Source organism: Mobula birostris, chromosome 3 (genome assembly GCF_030028105.1).
Source record: "Mobula birostris isolate sMobBir1 chromosome 3, sMobBir1.hap1, whole genome shotgun sequence".
Classification (NCBI taxonomy): domain Eukaryota; kingdom Metazoa; phylum Chordata; class Chondrichthyes; order Myliobatiformes; family Myliobatidae; genus Mobula; species Mobula birostris.
Window position 1 is genome coordinate 217,350,323 of NC_092372.1, and position 17,591 is coordinate 217,367,913.

At 45.4% G+C, this 17,591-nt stretch overlaps 1 protein-coding gene across 4 annotated transcripts in view; it reads right to left on the reverse strand.

The window, feature by feature from the left end:
- Window positions 1-17,591, reverse strand: part of scn5lab (sodium channel, voltage gated, type V-like, alpha b) — a 480,040-nt gene that overhangs the window by 295,639 nt on the left and 166,810 nt on the right. For all 4 annotated transcript variants that reach the window (XM_072254130.1, XM_072254129.1, XM_072254125.1 and 1 more), the window contains exons 5-6: window positions 5,305-5,393; window positions 1,929-2,057 (exon numbers count right to left, since the gene is read on the reverse strand). In XM_072254130.1, the coding sequence (XP_072110231.1) occupies window positions 1,929-2,057; window positions 5,305-5,393 (218 nt within the window). The remainder of the gene's footprint in view (window positions 1-1,928; window positions 2,058-5,304; window positions 5,394-17,591) is intronic.

The following is a 17,591-nucleotide window of genomic DNA, read 5'->3' on the forward strand; positions in this document are numbered from 1 at the left end:
TTTATAAGATTATGAGAGGCATAGATAGACTAGACAGACAGTATCTTTTTCCCAGGGTTGAAATGGCTAATATCAGAGGGCATGCGTTTAAGTTGAGGGGGGTAAATTCAAAGGAGATGTGAGGGGCAAGTTTTTTTAACACAAAGAATGGTGGGTGCCTGAAATGCACTGCTTGCAGTGGTGTTTGAGGCAAACACGTTCAGAACTTTTAAGAGGAGTTTAGATAGGCAGATGAATGTGAGGAAAATGGAAGGATATGGACCTTGTGTAGGCAAAGGGGGTTAGTTAGGTTGGCCATTGGATTACTAATTGAATTGGATCAGTACAGCCATCATGGGCTCCTGTGCCTGTTCTATAAACGCAAGGGGCTCTGCAGATGCCAAAGATCTTGAGCAACACACAGAGCATGCAGGAACAAATTATCAAGTCAGACAGCATCTGTGGAGGGAAATCAACAGTCAACATTTTGGGCCAAGACCCTGCAGCAGGACTGGAAAGGAAGGGGGCAGAAGCCAGAAAAAGTTGGTCGTGGTGGGGGAGGTAGAAGGAGTACAAGCTGACAGGTGACAGGTGAGACCAGGTGAGACAGGTGAGAGGGAGGTGGGTGGATGGGTGGGGGAGGGACGATGAAGGCAGAAGCTGGGAGGTGATAGGTGGAAGAGGTAAAGGGCTTAAGAACAAGAAATCTGATAGGAGAGAAAAATCGGTCATGAGAGAAAGGAAAGGAGGAGGGACACCAGAGGGAGGTGAAGAGAAGAGACAGGGTAGGAGGGGAGAGGAGAGAAGAGGAAGGGTAGGAGGGGAGAGGAGAGAAGAGGCAGGGTAGGAGGGGAGAGGAGAGAAGAGGAAGGGTAGGAGGGGAGAGGAGAGAAGAGGAAGGGTAGGAGGGGAGAGGAGAGAAGAGAAGGGGTAGGAGGGGAGAGGAGAGAAGAGGAAGGGTGGGAGGGGAGAGGAGAGAAGAGGAAGGGTAGGCGGGGGGAGGAGAGAAGAGAAGGGGTAGGAGGGGAGAGGAGAGAAGAGGAAGGATAGGAGGGGAGAGGAGAGAAGAGGAAGGGTAGGAGGACAGTTAGACTGGGGAATGGAAAAGGATAGAAAAGTGAGGGAAGAGAAATTACCAGAAGCTGGAGAAATCGATGTTCATGTGCAGGGTCATTTTCTTAATGGAACCAATTCACAGACAAAAAAAAATTGTTCAATTTGCTTCATTGCACCTTACACAAATCAAGTCCTCAAAGGAGAAAAATGAATTCTAATCTGTCTCCATGTATCACCCAAACACAATCATTTTAAAAGTCACAAGGATCCAGTGGGCAAACACATCACACACAAAATGCTGGAGGAACTTAGCAAGTAAGATCACATTTCTCACCTGTCTGGAATTTACCACGGGATGAGGTGAGAAACCAAGAGCTTTGCAAGAGGTGACAAGCGTTTTACTTTCTAATACAATATCAGGGGGGGAAATCCCTGAAGTATCTAAAAACAAATGCTTATTTATTGAAGATAAAGTCAAATTTAAAAAAACAGCTGGGCAGAAGAGACAGGGAGCAGCCCCAGCGCAAACAGACGTTGCTGTTGCATCTCGGACACAATCGGGGCAGTACAGTAGTGTAGTGGCTGGCACAATGCTACTACTGCGCCAGTGACCCGGTGACCCAGGGTTCCAGTCTGCCGCCTTCCTGTAAGGAGCTTGTATGTTCTCCCCGTGAATGTGTGGGTCGCCCGTTGCTCCGGTCTCCTCGCGCATTCCAAAGTCCTACAGGTCAGTCAGTTAATTGGTCACATGGGTGTAATTGGGCCTGAAGGGCCTGTACCTCTAAATAAAATTAAAATAGACAGTGATCTCATGCAATGTTCTGAACTAAAATCTAGAGCAGTACAACAGCCAGTGTTATCGCCTGTCAGAAAACCTCATCTATGCTACTTACGCCATCAAAATAACACTGAAATCCAACCAGTTCCACGGGTCCCGGAGGAAAGTGAATGAGTCAATGCAGAACCCTCTTGCCAAAATTTTAATCATTGATTCAAAGGTGTAAATGCCGGTGAACGTGTACCTGGTAAAACAATAGGGAAGGAACAGTATTAGCAGTTGACAGAGGGACTGAGGTGAGCTTGGCTCTTCACACAACACAGGCCGATTTGCAGGCCAGAAGATGGCGGAGAGTGAGGTGGAGAAGCGGGTGTGATCGTCAGCCTTGCAATGGTGGCAAGCTTCGGTACACTTTCTCAACGACCTGCTGGCCATCAGCTCAGGAATGGACAACATCTCACCAGTCGCTTTAGACCAAAGAGCAAACCTTCAGATGAAGGGGATGAGGACATGAAGCATTTGGTGTTACCCTGGTCATTGTCTGAGGGATTAAATAACATACCTCTCAACTGTCCAAGGTGAGACCCACAGTGCAATCCTTCTCTTTTAGTTGGAAAGAGGCACACTCACAGAAACCCAATTGGTTGTTTACCAGAACATGTCAATATTCACCCAATTGGACAGAAGCTTTAGAATCTTGGGATAAGAAATATGTTTTTTTTTAAGAAACAATAAGATCATGTCTCCTTGGTCCAATTCTTCCCTCAGTACCTTCATAAACCTCAACCCATCCACTAGTTAGGAATGTTAACAAGTTAACTGGTTAACAAGAACACTATTCCTCTTTTTCACACTTTTTAAATGTAACCAATAATAATTTTTCTGTATTGCAATGTACTTTTTTTCAAAGATGTGCAGGTTAGTAGGTTAATGAATTGGCCACATGGGTGTAATTGGGCCAGAATGTTCTGTGACCATGCTGCATCTCCAAATAAATTAATAAATAAGTGAAACATACCCATCACTTACTCTGTCCCGATTAAGGGAAACCCTCCTCACTCCTCCCCAAAGTGTTAGTCTGGGAACAGAATGCCTTAGGTAGCCAGGACGAAGTTACCACTGAGGATTTGAGTGAGGCTGATACTGCACTGCATGATGGGAAATGAGGTGGATCATCCATCTTTAATGACTCAGGGTACCTCGATGCCGACCTCCCACTTTGCTTTCAAGACCTTTGTCCAATAGCAACCATCAGTATCAGTTTTGACAGCTCTAGTTGACTCTAACCTTAACATCTCAGGAATGAGCTGTATTGATGTGGCGCCAACTACACACTTGGGGTTGAGGACATGGATCCCAAAGTCAAGTTCAGACAAGCAAAGGACTTAGAAGCAACAATGTGGGATATTAACATGAATTTCGTTGACATCAACTGACTAGCTATCCTTCCTGTGACCTTGTAAACACTTCTTCTGCTCTTGATTAGGCTCTCCAAACTGTTGTTAAAAATGCTTTTCGGATAACCTCATGGTCATGGGTTTCTTATCTTTGCTGGCTGGTAAATTTTTTTTTGCAGCTCGCACTGTGAAAGCTTTTAACCTTAGGGTGTGCATCCGTTGTTCACAGTTCCAGGTGTCCACTGTTCTCTCTTCTACACTAGTAAGTCACACGGTGCAGAGATTGGGTGAGTGTCAGGGAGCAGGAGTGAGCCACGATGGAATGGTGGAGCAGACTCCGTGGGCTGAAAGATCTAATTCTGCTTTTGTGTCCTGTGGTCTTATGATTTTATACACACCCTGCAGTCCCTCTGGTTACACTGTGCACGTCAGCCTTGGAACGGCACAATCTGCATTGGCACGGCAGCGTAGTGGCCAGCGTATTGCTTTCAACACCACTGACCGGGGTTTAATTCCTGCCACTGTCTGTAAGGAGTCTGTACTGTGTGGGGTTTCTCCAGGTGCTCTGGTTTCCTCCCACAGTCCAAAGACATGTGGTTAAGGTTAGCCGGTTAGTTGGTGACATGGGTGTAACTGGCCCAGAGGGGCCTGTTACCCTGCTGTATCTGTAAAACAAATCTCATTTCATTACTGAAGGTGTTATGGCAGACATGGCCTCTGTTTTATCCTGTGCATTACTGGCAGGTTACCCCTCTAAAATGCAGGACAGAGACAAGGCCATCTGCCTCTTTAAATCATGACTCATGTCATCCAGGTCAGGCTCTCCTCTCTCTGCTACCATCAGGCAGGAGCTACAGGAGCCTTCAGGCCCACACCACCAGGTTCAGGAACAGTTATTACCCCTCAGCCATCAGACTCCTGAACCGGCAAGGATAACCTCACTCACCTCAAACTGATTGATTCCACTAACCTACAGACTCACTTACAAGGCTCTACCCCTCCTGTTCTCACTATCATTTATTTAACTTTTTTTATTTCTTATTTGCATGATTTATCCTCCTTGGATGTCCAGTATCATTTATTTTTATTTGTACAATTTGTCTTCTTTTTTTCACATTTGTTGTTTGTCAGTCTTCGTTTATGTGTATTCTTTTTCACAAATTTGATTGTATTTTGTTATTTTCCTATAAATGCCTGCAAGAAAATGAATCTCAATGTAGTATATTGTAACATAAACACACTGAGATAATAAATTTACATTGATATTTGAACTTTGTCAACTCGAGGTGAAATTTATACCCCCAAGGCCTCCAATTCATTTATTTAGCTACTGATCAATCAAAGGCATTTTTTTATTTGCCTACGTCAAGTATGCACCAGCTTCTCGAGTTGAGAGGTACGTTCTGGGCTCCGTTCCGGAATGGGAAATGATTCCTGGGGTTCATTTCATGCTCGGTATCAATGAACCTCTCTTTCTTTACAGCGGAAAGAAAAATTGATTTTTTTCAAAGTCGGTAAGTTGTGAGAAATTCCATCTTCATTTCGGCCCCTTCATTAAAGGAAGGAACAAGCCGCTTTTTTTTTGCAACAGTTTAGCGTTTAACACGATTGCTGCTGTTTTGTTTTGTCAGCAAGGGATTTACACAATTTCTCATCACTTGAGATAATCAACCAGCAGATATGATAGAACTTGGGAGCTTCTTCTTGTCTGTAAACATTAAGGCAAAGGTGCTTTTTTGGTTCAGTTCCTTTAATGAGGCCACAGCAGAATAGCAAACCGTGTTGTTTCAATAATGGAGGTAAAAATCAGTCGCTTCATGAATTCGCTCGGATGCAGCATGAGTGCACGTGGAAAGCGCGTTATGAGCTGGAAATACAGTACTTAAAAAAATATTAACTTACTTGCCAAATGGGTCTCACAGGGCAAGATACACCAGGTAACGCATTTCATCGGGACAGATAAGGGCACAGTTCAGAGGTCAATGTTATTTACGGAATTAGGGTATTGGCATAAGAAACACACAGTAGAATTTCGTAAGGCATTGTGCGAACCGAAAGTACAACAAAGAGAGGAGTTATGGTAACTGTACTCACTCGACATTCTTTGTCCATGGGGCGGGATCAGACATGGTCATGAACACACAGTTGGTCAAAATAGTGCACATTATAAACATATTGAACATTGTGAACTGAGAGTTAAGGACAATCAGAAATCTGACGACACTTGGCAATACAACACATTACTTTGAAGCAAGATTTCTGGAGAATGGGAGCAAAGAGATATCTTACCTACCTGGGTGAATTTACCTGGATGAGCTGGTGTGATTAACAAGCTAAAGATTCCCAGACAATGTTTGCCATCTCATGCAACTCCACTTTTCTTGGACCGTTAACAGACCCAACGCCACCAAGAAACACTCACAGTCATGGAATACTGTACAGCACAGAAACAGGTCCTTCAGTCCACCTAGTCCATGCCGGATTATTTACCTGCCTACTCCCAGCAGCCTGCACTCGGACCATTGCCCTCCGCACCCCTTCCAACAACCTACCGACTCAAATTTCTCCTAAATGTTGAAATCAAACCTGCATCCACCATTTCCACTAGCAGCTCGTTCCACATTCTCACCACCCTCTGAGTGAAGTTCCCTCTCACATTCCCCCCAAGCGTTTCACCCTTCACTCTCAACCTGTTATCTCTTGTTCTAGTCTCACCCAACCTCAGTGGAAAAAAGCCTGCTTGCATTTACCCAATCTACATACATCCCTCATAACTGTATATCTCTATCAAATCTCTCCTCATTCTCCCATGCCCCAGGGAACCCAGTCCAAACCTAGTCAGTCTTTTCCTATAACTCAGGTCCTCAAGTCCTGGCAACATTTTGTAAATTTTGTTTGTACTCTTTAAACCTTATTAATATCTTTCCTGCAGATAGGTAGAAATATAGAAAACCTACAGCACAATACAGGCCCTATAGCCCACAGGGTTGTGCCGAACATGTCCCTACCTTAGAAATTGCTAGGGTTACCCATAGCCCTCTATTTTTCTAAGCTCCATGTACCTATCTAAAAGTCTCTTAAAAGAACCTATCGTATCCGCCTCCACCACTGTTGCCGGCAGCTCATTCCACGCACTCACCACTCTCTGCGTAAAAAAAATACCCCTGACATCTCCTCTGTACCTATTTCCAAGCACCTTAAAACTATGTCCTCTTGTGGCAACCATTTCAGCTCTGGGAGAAAGCCTCTGACTATTCACATGATCAATGCCTCTCATCATCTTGTACACCTCTATCAGGTCACCTCTCATCCTCTGTTGCTCCAAGGAGAAAAGGCCGAGTTCACTCAACCTATTCTCATAAAGCACGCTCCCCAATCCAGGCAACAATTCCAGGTGACCGGAACTTGCAGGTATTCCTGAATGGGTTTAACCAACCTGGCCAAAAGGTCCGAGTCTATGCTGTATGACTCTACCCCGCCCCAGCCAATCTTTAAACGTGACTATCTTAGGAAGGACACACTCACAAGTCCTTAAATTTAACTCTTGGATACAGGTATCCTGCCTCTATGCCTTATGGTCTTATCTTAGTAAGTGTGTCAAACGTTACGGGGAGAAAGCAGGAGAATGGGGTTCAGGGGGAAAGTAAATCAGCCATGATCGAATGGTGGAATATACTAGATGGGCCAAATGGCCTAATATGCTCTGATGTCTTATGGTTGTTTCCTTATTTTTTTTATTTTCAGGCAGTTAGAGTGGGGCAGCCAGGAGCTCCATACCCTTGTTTGACCAGAACCCCTGGCCTTGCCCCTGTCAGTACTTCCTAGAAATTTTACTCCCATTTGGTGTGGAAACTCAGATGACTTTCTGGCCATCTTGTTGGTACTGGAGCTGTCGACCCTCCTTATCCCATGGGCTTATCCCGCTGCCTGGCAAATATTTCCATCCAACTTTGGTCTGCAAGTAGCCGCTGAGGGTCCGATCTGAACATTTAAAAGAAGCTTGGATAAGTATATGGATGGGAGGGGTGGTGGAGGGCGATGGTCCAGGTGGGGGTCAATAGGACTACGCAAAGTAACAGTCTGGCAAGGACGAGATGGGTTGAAGGACCTGTTTCTGCGCTCTATGACTACCATTAGATCTCTGTCCATTTGGCTTTCGGGAGATATGTCTCACTCCGTTGTTTATCCAATCATAGATACAATACAGAATCACATCCATCAGCCCATCACAATCATATTGACCATCAGTTACCCATTAATCCTATTTACCAGTGTTGTGGTCCATAGCCATCTACGCATTGGTGATCCAACCACTCTGCATCTTTTGCCAAAAGCCTTGAATCGGTGTCTTCTAGTTACACATCTCCCATTGCTTACCAAATAGGCATGCCATACCCTCTCTGTCAAAATCCTTCACGGTTTTCAATGCCTCTATTGGCCTCATCCTTCTCATTCAACTTTCACTGCTGAAAGGAGAACAACCCCAGCTTCTCTCCCAAAACAGAGTCCCTTGCCCTGGCCAGAATTCTCCCACCCCTCTTCTGCCCTTACTGGGGTCACCCCGTGCTTTCTGAGGGTAACGTTTGGCTCACATTCTCGTCGGTACTGATTGGCAAGTGTTTCTGAAAATCTGGGAGCTGTTCGTATGTATAACTTTACAACTTCACTCACCCAATCATTGAACTGTTCCCACAATCTCTGGACTCTCTACCCAATGATTTTGATATTTATTGCTTATGTATATATCATTATTTCTATTTTTCTGTATTTGCACAAGTTGTCTTTGCACACTGGTTGTTTGTCCTTCCTGTTGGGTGCAGTTTTTCATTGATTCTGTGAAGTTTCTTGTTTCTACTGTGAATGCGTGCAAGAAAATGAATCTCGGGGGTGACATACAAGCACTTTGACAATCAGTTCATTTTGAACTTTGAACAAGCATAATCAAGGTAAAAAGGAATACAAGGAAGTCCCTTTAGCACAGAGATGAGGAGGAATTTCTTTAGCCAGAAAAGTGGTGAATCTGTGGAATTCATTGCCACAGACGGCTGTGGAGACCAAGTCATTGGGTATATTTAAAGCAGAGGTTGACAGTTCCTGATTAATAGGAGTCAAAGGTCACAGGAAGCAGGCAGGAGAATGGGTTAAGAGGGATATTAAATCTATCACGATGGAATGGCGAGGCAGACACAATGGGCTGAATGGCCTAATTCTGCTCCTGTATCTAATGGTTTTATGGGCAAAAATCTAAAAGCCCCTTGGGGAAAATCAAACATCGGATTTAGGTTGCTGAGCGGTTGATTATAGTGCTGGTTTTGCTGGTTTTGAGTAGGTTGGGGGGGGTAAGTAACTAACCCCCCATACTAACTGTATTCACTAGTGTCACACAGGAGAGGGTTGAGGGTCAGGGGGTATAACCTACCCACACCCTCATACTAACTGTATTCACCAGTGTCACATGGGTGAGGATCAAGGGTCAGGGGTTAGGGTAACCTACCCACCCCTCGTACTAACTGTATTCACCAGTGTCACACAGGGGAGGGTCGAGGGTCAGGGGGTAACCTACTCACCCCCGTACTAACTGTATTCACTAGTATCACATGGGTGAGGGTCGAGGGTCAGGAGTTAGGGGGTAACCTACCCACCCCTCGTACTAACTGTATTCACCAGTGTCACACAGGGGAGGACAGCCCCACAGACATCAAGCTTTTTGAAATAGTGTTGCCCGATTAAAAGAATTTGATGGTAAATAGAGGAGAGAGTCAACTTTAAAGATATTTTACAGGAAAAGGCCATCGTTTAATTGTTATGGACTGGGGATCCACTCTCTGTAGGAGTGTTCAGTTTTTAAAACTTTCGTCTCAACACAGTACAGGCCCTTCGGCCCACAATGTTCTGCTGACCTTTTAATCTACTCCAAGGTCAATCTAACTCTTCCCTCCCACATAACCCTCCATTTTTCTCTCATCCATTTGGCTATCTTAAATGCCCCACCTCCACCAGCTCCCCAGGCAGAATGTTCCAGGCACTCAGCACTCCCTGGGTAATGAAATTACCTCTGACATTCCCTCCATATGTTCCTCCAAACAGATTAAAATGTATAAGATGATGAGAGGCTTTGATCGTGTGGATAGTCAGAGGCTTTTCCCCAGGGCTGAAATGGCTAGCATGAGAGGGCACAGTTTTAAGGTACTTGAAAGTAGATACAGCAGAGATGTCAGGGGTAAGTTTTCTACGTAGAGAGTGGTGAGTGCGTGAAATGGGCTGCCAGCAGTGGTGGTGGAGGCGGATACGATAGGGTCTTTTAAGAGACTCCTGGATGGCTACATGGCGCTTAGAAAAATAGAGGGCTATGGGTAAAGCCTAGGTAGTTCTAAGGGAGGGACATGTTCGGCACAGCTTTGTGGGCTGAAGGGCCTGTATTGGGCTGTATGTCTTCTATGTTTTTTTCTATGTAAAATTATGCCTCCTCAGTGAATTTGTATATCCCATGAATGACCAGGTTTGCCAATCTATTCAGGGATCACCCCTTTAAATGTTTCTCTGAGTCACAGAGAAAAGCCACACAGAGACAGGTCCTTTGGCCCATCTTGTTAATGCTGACCAAGGTGCCCACCTACACCCATTTGTCTATGTTTGGCCTTCCCTATCCATACATTTATTCACATGTATTTGAGATGCCATTATTGTACTTGCCTCAACCATGTCAAAATCCAAGGTGCAAAGGAACTTGCGAGTCCTTGTGCAGGATTCCCCAAAGGTTAATTTGCAGGTTGAGTCAGTGGTGAGGAAGGCAAATACAATGTTAGCATTCATTTCGAGAGGACAAGAATATAAAAGCAAGGATGTAATGTTGAGGCTTTATAATACTCATTTGTAGTATTGTGAGCAGTTTTGGGCACCTGATCTGAAAAAAATGGATATGCTAGCATTGGAGAGGGTTCAAAGGAGGTTCACAAAATGATTCCAGGATCGAAAGACTTGTTACATGAGGAGCATTTAATAGCTCTGGCTTAAATTTAGAAGAATGAGGGGGATCTCATTGAAACCTATTGAATGTTGAAAGGCCTCAATAGGGTGGATATTTCTTATAGTGGGGGATTCTGGTACCGGAGTGCACAACCTCAGCATAGAAGGACATTTAGTACTGAGATGAGGAGGAACTTATTTAGCCAGAGAATGGTGAATCTGTGGAATATGTTGTCACAGGCAGCTGTGGACGCCAGGTCATTGAGTGTATTTAAAGTGGAGGTTGATAGGTTCTTGATTCGTTAGGGTGTGAAAGGTTACGGAGAGAAGGCAGGGGATTGGGGTTGAGAGGTAAATGGATTATCCATGATGAAATGGCCGAGCAGATTCGATGGGCTGAATGGCCTAATTTTGCTCCAATGCCTTCTGGTCTCATACCCTCTGGCAGTTTATTCTATATAGGCTCCACCCTCTCATGAAACGTTATCCCAAGGCCTGTTCAAATTGAGATGAGCCTCACAGAGGAGGCGAGGTTGTACAGCACAGCTGTGCAGTCATTAAAGCTGCTGGCTTGAAGGCTTCAATTCCTGACCTCAGCTGCTGTATGCTTAGCGTCTGCCTGTTCTCCCTGTGACTTTGTGGGTTTCCCCTTGGTGTTGCTGTATCCCCCAGCATCCCTGGGATGGTAGGTTAATTGGAACATAGAACTGTACAGCACAGTTGGTGCATGACCATGCACTTTTCAACCTTACCCTTCCCTCCCACACAGAACAAAAAAAATATATTTCTTTTGTCAATGTGCCCATCTAAAAATCTTTTACATGTCCTTAATGTATCAGACACAGCCACCATCCCTGGCAGTGCATTCCACGCACCCACCACTCTCTCTGTAAAAAGTTCACACATCTTTCCGGAATGAACTCCGCCTGCCATAACTGGTTGCTGTAAACTGACCCTCCTGCAGGTAAGTGGTAAACTCTGGAGAGAATTGATGGAGAGTACAATGAGATTTACCACAGGGCTAGTGTATGTGGGTGTCTAACGGTTGGCTTGGCAGGTCAACAGGTATGCTTCTGTGTTGTACAACTCCATGAATAACTCCTCTACTTTGGGCAGCGGATCTGTGGAGGCCAAGGCTTTGGGTATATTTAAAGCACAGGTTGATTAGTCAGGGTGTCAGAGGTTACAGAGAGAAGTCAGGGGAATGGGGTTGAGAGGGATAATAAATCAGCCATGATGGAATGTTGAATCAGATTCGATGGGCCAAATGGCCTAATTCTGCTCCTATGTCTTACAATGTTCTAGAGGAACCAGGCTGAGGTACTGACAAAGGTCAGACAATAAAGGGTTGGAGGTTTAGTGTCTTGGCACCCGAGGGAGGATCCCCCACCCACCGCCCCCCAGCTGAGCCTGGCTGTGTAAGAGCTGTTCCCTGTGTTCACCGGCACCCAGGCGGTGACTGACAACCACTTCACATGACATGGAAACTCATGACGGCCACAAGGTGAAACGTGATTCAGTGAAGCCAGCGAGGTGTCAAAACTGGCTCTGACTCTGCAGACACATGCTCGCTGTGACACTGGGAAAACCTAGCTCCCACCCCACCGCTCGCCTCATTCCTGCCAACTCTTTCTCACTCCCATTGGCGGAAAATTAAATTCTGGTCAAGTTAAAATGGGTGATGGGCAGCTAATAAATCTGTTCTTCATATACAAGACCTCCTCCTCATTGGAATAATGAACATTTAACTCAAAAAGGTATAAAGGTTTGGGGGGGGAGTGGGGGTTTAGGTTGAATGGCAAAGTATCACACCATCACACACAGGAGCAGAATTAGGCCATTCAGCCCATCGAGTCTGCTCCACCGTTCCGACTTTGGGCAGCGGATCTGTGGAATTCATTAGCACAGTCGGCTGTGGAGGCCAAGGCATGGGGTATATTTAAAGCACAGGTTAATTAGTCAGGGTGTCAAAGATTATGGAGAGAAGTCAGGAGAATGGGGTTGAGAGGGATAGTAATAAATGGTGAATCAGACTTGGTCGAGAGGATTGTAAATCTAGTCAGCTCCATCTTGGGTACTAGCCTGCAAAGTACCCAATACATCTTCAGGGAGCAGTGTCTCAGAAAGGCAGCGCCCATTATTAAGGACCTCCAGCACCCAGGGCATGCCCTTTTCTCACTGTTACCATCAGGTAGGAGATGCAGAAGCCTGAAGGCACACACTCAGCAATTCAGGAACAGCTTCTTCCCCTCTGCCATCTGATTCCTTAATGTCCCTTGCACACTACCTCACTTTTTTTAATATACAGTATTTCTGTTTTTTGCACTTTTTAATCTATTCAATATTCATACACTGTATTTAATTTACTTATTTATTTATTATTATTTAATTTATCATTTTTTTCTATATTATGTATTGCTTTGAACTGCTGCTGCTAAGTTAACAAATTTCATGTCACATGCCCGTCGGTGCTCATAAATCTGCTTCCGATTCTGATTCATGGCTGACTTATTATCCCTTTCAACCCCATTCTCCTGCCTTCTCCCTGTAACCTTTGACACCCCTACAAATCAAGAACCTATCAACCTCTGCTTTAAATATACCCAATGGTTTGGCCTCCACAGCAGTCTGTGGCAATGAATTCCACAGATTCACCACCCTCTGGCTAAAGAGACATGGATAGAATTGGTAGTGAGAATCTTTATTCCCAAGGTAGGGGCAAGAAAAACAAGAGGGCAGAAGCTTAAGGTAAGAGGGGGAGTTTTTAAAAGAGGAACTGAGGTTCGGCAGAGAGTGGTTGAAATCTGTAACGTGCTACCAGAGAAGGGGCTGGGATTAAATATCTTTCTCTCTCTCTGGTTATCCATCCCATAGGATGATGATGGTTGCTTTCAGTCAGTTAGTGGGGTGGTACCCCACTCCTCAGAAAGGAACAGCGTGTGCGTGAGTGGATTTTAGGTGAGTAGGGGGTTGCACAGGTCCAGACCCACCCTCTCGACATCCCCTCCCGGACCCAGCGGCACGGCTGGGCAAAGTTCTGTTGCAGTGAATGGCCAGACCAAGCTTCGATGCAAGGGATGCCCTTTCCGCGCTTCACGACACGTGTTTGTTAGATGGCCGTTGACCCTACGAGAGGGTTCATCCACCCTTTGACGGGTCTTGTTTTTTGTCCTGCAGGGTGTCTAGCCACCCTCCTCACCAGGCAAGCCTGGTGGGGGAGCCAGTTTAGTCGCCGACCACCCAACCATGCGACAGGTAGTACTGGGTCACATGGTGCCAGTAGCACTCAGACGAGTGACCTGACATGGGATTAGATATACTAAAGCAGTATTTGGATAGACCCTTAAACTGGCGAGGCATAGAGCAGGGGTTTCCAGCCTGGGGTCTACAGACCCCTTGGTTAGTGGTAGGGGTCCATGGCATAACAAAGGTTGGGAAGCTCTGGCACAGAGGGATGCGGTGCTAATGCAGGCCACTGGGGTTAATAAAGGTCAGCATGGACGTGGTTGGGCCGAAGGGCCTGTTTCAGGGCTGTACAATTCTATGGCTCAAAAGTATGAACAGGACCTAGGCCACTTGGCCCATCTAGCCTGCTCTATCAATCAATGTGACCATAACTAATCATCTATGTTACACCATAGTTCCTCTCTCTCCCACTACCCCTTGATATTTAGAAACCTAAATATCTTTTTTTCTTAAACACATTCAGCAAAAGGAATGAGGATTTCTAGTAAGATAGGAAAGACTGAAAGCAGTTTTAGACCCCAAGATCATTCGGCCCGTTACATTAGTACCATTCAATCATGACTAATTTCCTATAACCCTATCCTCCTACTTTCTCCCCGTAACCCTCAACCACACAACCTCCCCTCCACCCTCACCAACCTGAACCTCTCAATCTCTGCCTTAAATACACACAATGACTTGAGTCCCATGTACCTAAATTTTTAAATTTGAAGCCCAACAATAATTAACGAAGAGAGTTTTGTAATTAGTTTGTTAATCTTTGACCAGTTTTGCGACAGCATTGGTACAAAATGAATGCCTTTATTTTAAGCTAATGATGCCCGGTGCCTGCATGGGTTTCCTCCCAGTGCTCTGGTCTCCTCCCACATTCCAAAGACCCATGGGTTTGAAGTTGGTTGCCCACGTGGGTATAGTTGGGTGGGGCGGGCTTGGTGGCCTAGCGGGGCCTGCTACCATTCTGTATCTCTACATAAAGAAAGAAATGGAGGTGTACAGGATGATCGTGTGGACAGCCAGAGACTTTTTCCCCGGGTGGGAACGGCATAGTTTTTAAGACGATTGGAGGAAAGTATGGGGTGAGGTGTCAGAGTTAAGTTTTTCTACCCAGAGAGTGATGGGTGCATAGAACACCCTGCCATGGTTAGCGTTAGAGGCAAATACATAAGAGACATTTCAGAGAGGCACATGGATGATAGAAAAATGGAGGGCTATGTAGGAGGGAAGGGTTAGATTGATCTTAGAGTAGGTCAAAATGTCAGCCCAATATTGTCAGCCGAAGGGCCTGTACTCTGCTCTAATGTAATAGAATGGCATGGTACGTTCTCCCCGTGACCGCCTGGGTTCCCTCCTGGTGCTCTGGTTTCATCCCACAGCCCAACGGCGTACTGGTTGGTAGGTTAATTGGTCACTGTTGACTGTACCCTGATTAGGCTCAGATTAAAATCGGGAGATTGTTGGACGGCACACAGCTCGAGGGTCTGGAAGGGCCTATTCCACGTCGATTCTCAATAAATATTAAAATGATGGACTGAGTAATCTTGAACTTGTATCACACTTCTCAAATCCAAAGCAACAGCAGGCAAAGCTCTGTAGGCTAATTCAAAACCATCAATCCGAGGTCAAGCCAGGACATTGTACTGATGATCCATAATTAGAAAATATTGAGTATTTCTGGATATCCGTCACGGTAATGAATGTGCTGAATCACATACCAAACTCCGTTTCCCCTGATTCACTCTGTCCAAACCCTTCAGCACTTCTCTACCTCCCCTTCTCTTCTCGGACTTCATTTCCGCACATTGAACAAACGTGCCTTCTGACAAACCAGCTCCCACCCATGATCAAGGACGTCTATCCCAGGAACAAAAAGGGCCGTCTCACCGGTTGTTATGAGATGCATTAGGGACATTTAAGGATCTCTTCGGTAGGCACGCGGATGCGTGACAGTAAAATGGAAGGTCATGTAGGAGGAAAGGGTTAGATTGATCTTAGAATAGGTTAATGGGTCAGCTGAGGGGCCTGTACCGTGCTGTTGTGTTCCATGACAGTTTCGTCTACTTCTTGTTCACATGAGAGATATGGGTGCTGCTGGCAATGCTGGCATTTATTGCCCATACCTAGACCCCAGGAGACAGTGGAGGCCCACCAACTTGGGGCGATCTGGAGTCACGGACAGGGTCAGGACAACAGATCTCCTCCCTTTAAAGGACATTAGTGAACCACGAGGATTCTTGCAACAATCTGGTCATTTCTGACAAAGACCCTTCTGAAATTCCAGCTTTTAATGCGGAGTCATTTTCCCAGGGTTGGGGACTCAAGAACTAGAGGGCACAGGTTGAAGGTGAGAGAGGAAATGTTTAACCCGAGGTGGTTGGTATATGGAATGAGATGCCAGAGGATGTAGTTGAGGCAGATATATTAACACCATTTAAAAAGCAGCTAAACAAGGAATTGGAATAGCTAATCCATTTTCTTCTGGTGAGAGCAATCCTATCTCAGATCAATGCTTCTAAAAGCTTATACTTTATACTGCTTTCTCACCACTGACCAGCCTGAGGCTGCAGAACTTACCCCTACTCCCCTCCTTGAGAAAGCAGTGCATCTGTTAACTTGTTTCTAGACATTTCATGACCGTAATCAAATTTCCCCTCAGTCTCTGTATTTGCAAAAGGCAAAATACAGGAGGGCACCAGCCTGGGTATTTTCTCCTCATGGGAAAGCGACCTCACAAAATATGCACGGGATCCTTTCTAATGACATCGCTTCCTGTAGCGTGATGGCCAGAGCTTAAATAGTAGACAGATTGTGATCTGTACTATCTGATTCATCTTAAGATCAGCTATTCTGGGTCAACGAGGCTCAGACACCACTGGCATTGGCCAGAGAATGGCATTGATAACATGGAACATGGAACAGAATGGCACTGTACAGGCTATTCGGCCCACAATGTCATGCTGACCTTGTAACCTACTCCAAGATCAATCTAACCCTTCCCTCCCACATAGCCCTCCATTTTTATTTCAATCATCTCCCTAATCTCTTCCAGCATCCTCAGCAGTGCATTCCACGCACCCATCACTCTCTGTGTAAAGTACTTACCTCTGACATCCCCCCAGTACTTTCCTCCAACCACCTTTAAACTATGCCCTCCCATATTAGCCATTGCCACCCCTGAGATAAAGGTGCTGGCTGTTCATTTTATCTATGTTTCTTATCACCTTGGACACCTTGTGAGTAAGAAAGCAATAATTGACACATTAAGTGTCAAGGCATCAGCAGCACCTGCTGGGTCAGAGTAAAGCCACTACAAGCTGGGACCCTTGCTCCACAATGTTCAGCCACTCGTATCTCCAGCCCTTTAACGTACGCACAGGGAGCAAACGCCCAAGATAAACTCTTCATCTCATGTTCACAATATTTATTGCTTATTTATTTATTTATATCATTGTTTCTTCTTTTTGTTTTTGTCCTCTGCACTCTGGTTGAAAGCCCTGGTTGGGCAGCCATTCGTTGATTCTTTTATAGTTACAATTATGTAGATCTGTTGAGTATGTCCCACAAGAAAATGAATCTCAGGGTTGTATATGGTGGCATATATGTACTTCGATGATAAAATTTACTTTGAACTTTGATTAGTGAGGTGGGTGGACTCTGGGAATATCAACACAAGGAAGGTGCCAGCTCCGCAGCTCAGCTCTCCATCCACCCTTCTCTTTGACCGGCAGTACAGGAGGAACGGGATTGCTTTGGGGAGAGTGCACACAGTGGGATAACGGGAGTGTTTCATTTATCAGCATGCACCATAAGGAATTAGGAGCATGGTAGCGCAGCGGTTTTAGGGCAACGCTATTACAGCTCAGGACTCTCAGAGGTTGGAGTTCAATTCCAACGCCATTCTGTTAGGAGTCTCTCCGTGTCCTCACCACGGAATGCACTGGTTTTCCAGGTGCTCCAGTTTCCTCTCTCAGTCCTAAAGACTCGCCAGGGCGCTTAAATGGTCGTTGTAAGTTGACCCGTGATGAGGTTAGGTTTAATTGTGTTTGTTGGGGGTTTGCTGGAGCGGCGTGGCTGGGAGGGCTGGGAGGGGCCACTCCACACTGTATCTGAAAATAAATAAATAGATAGATAGATGGACCACTGTACTGAAAGAGCTTGCATAGACCAGGACT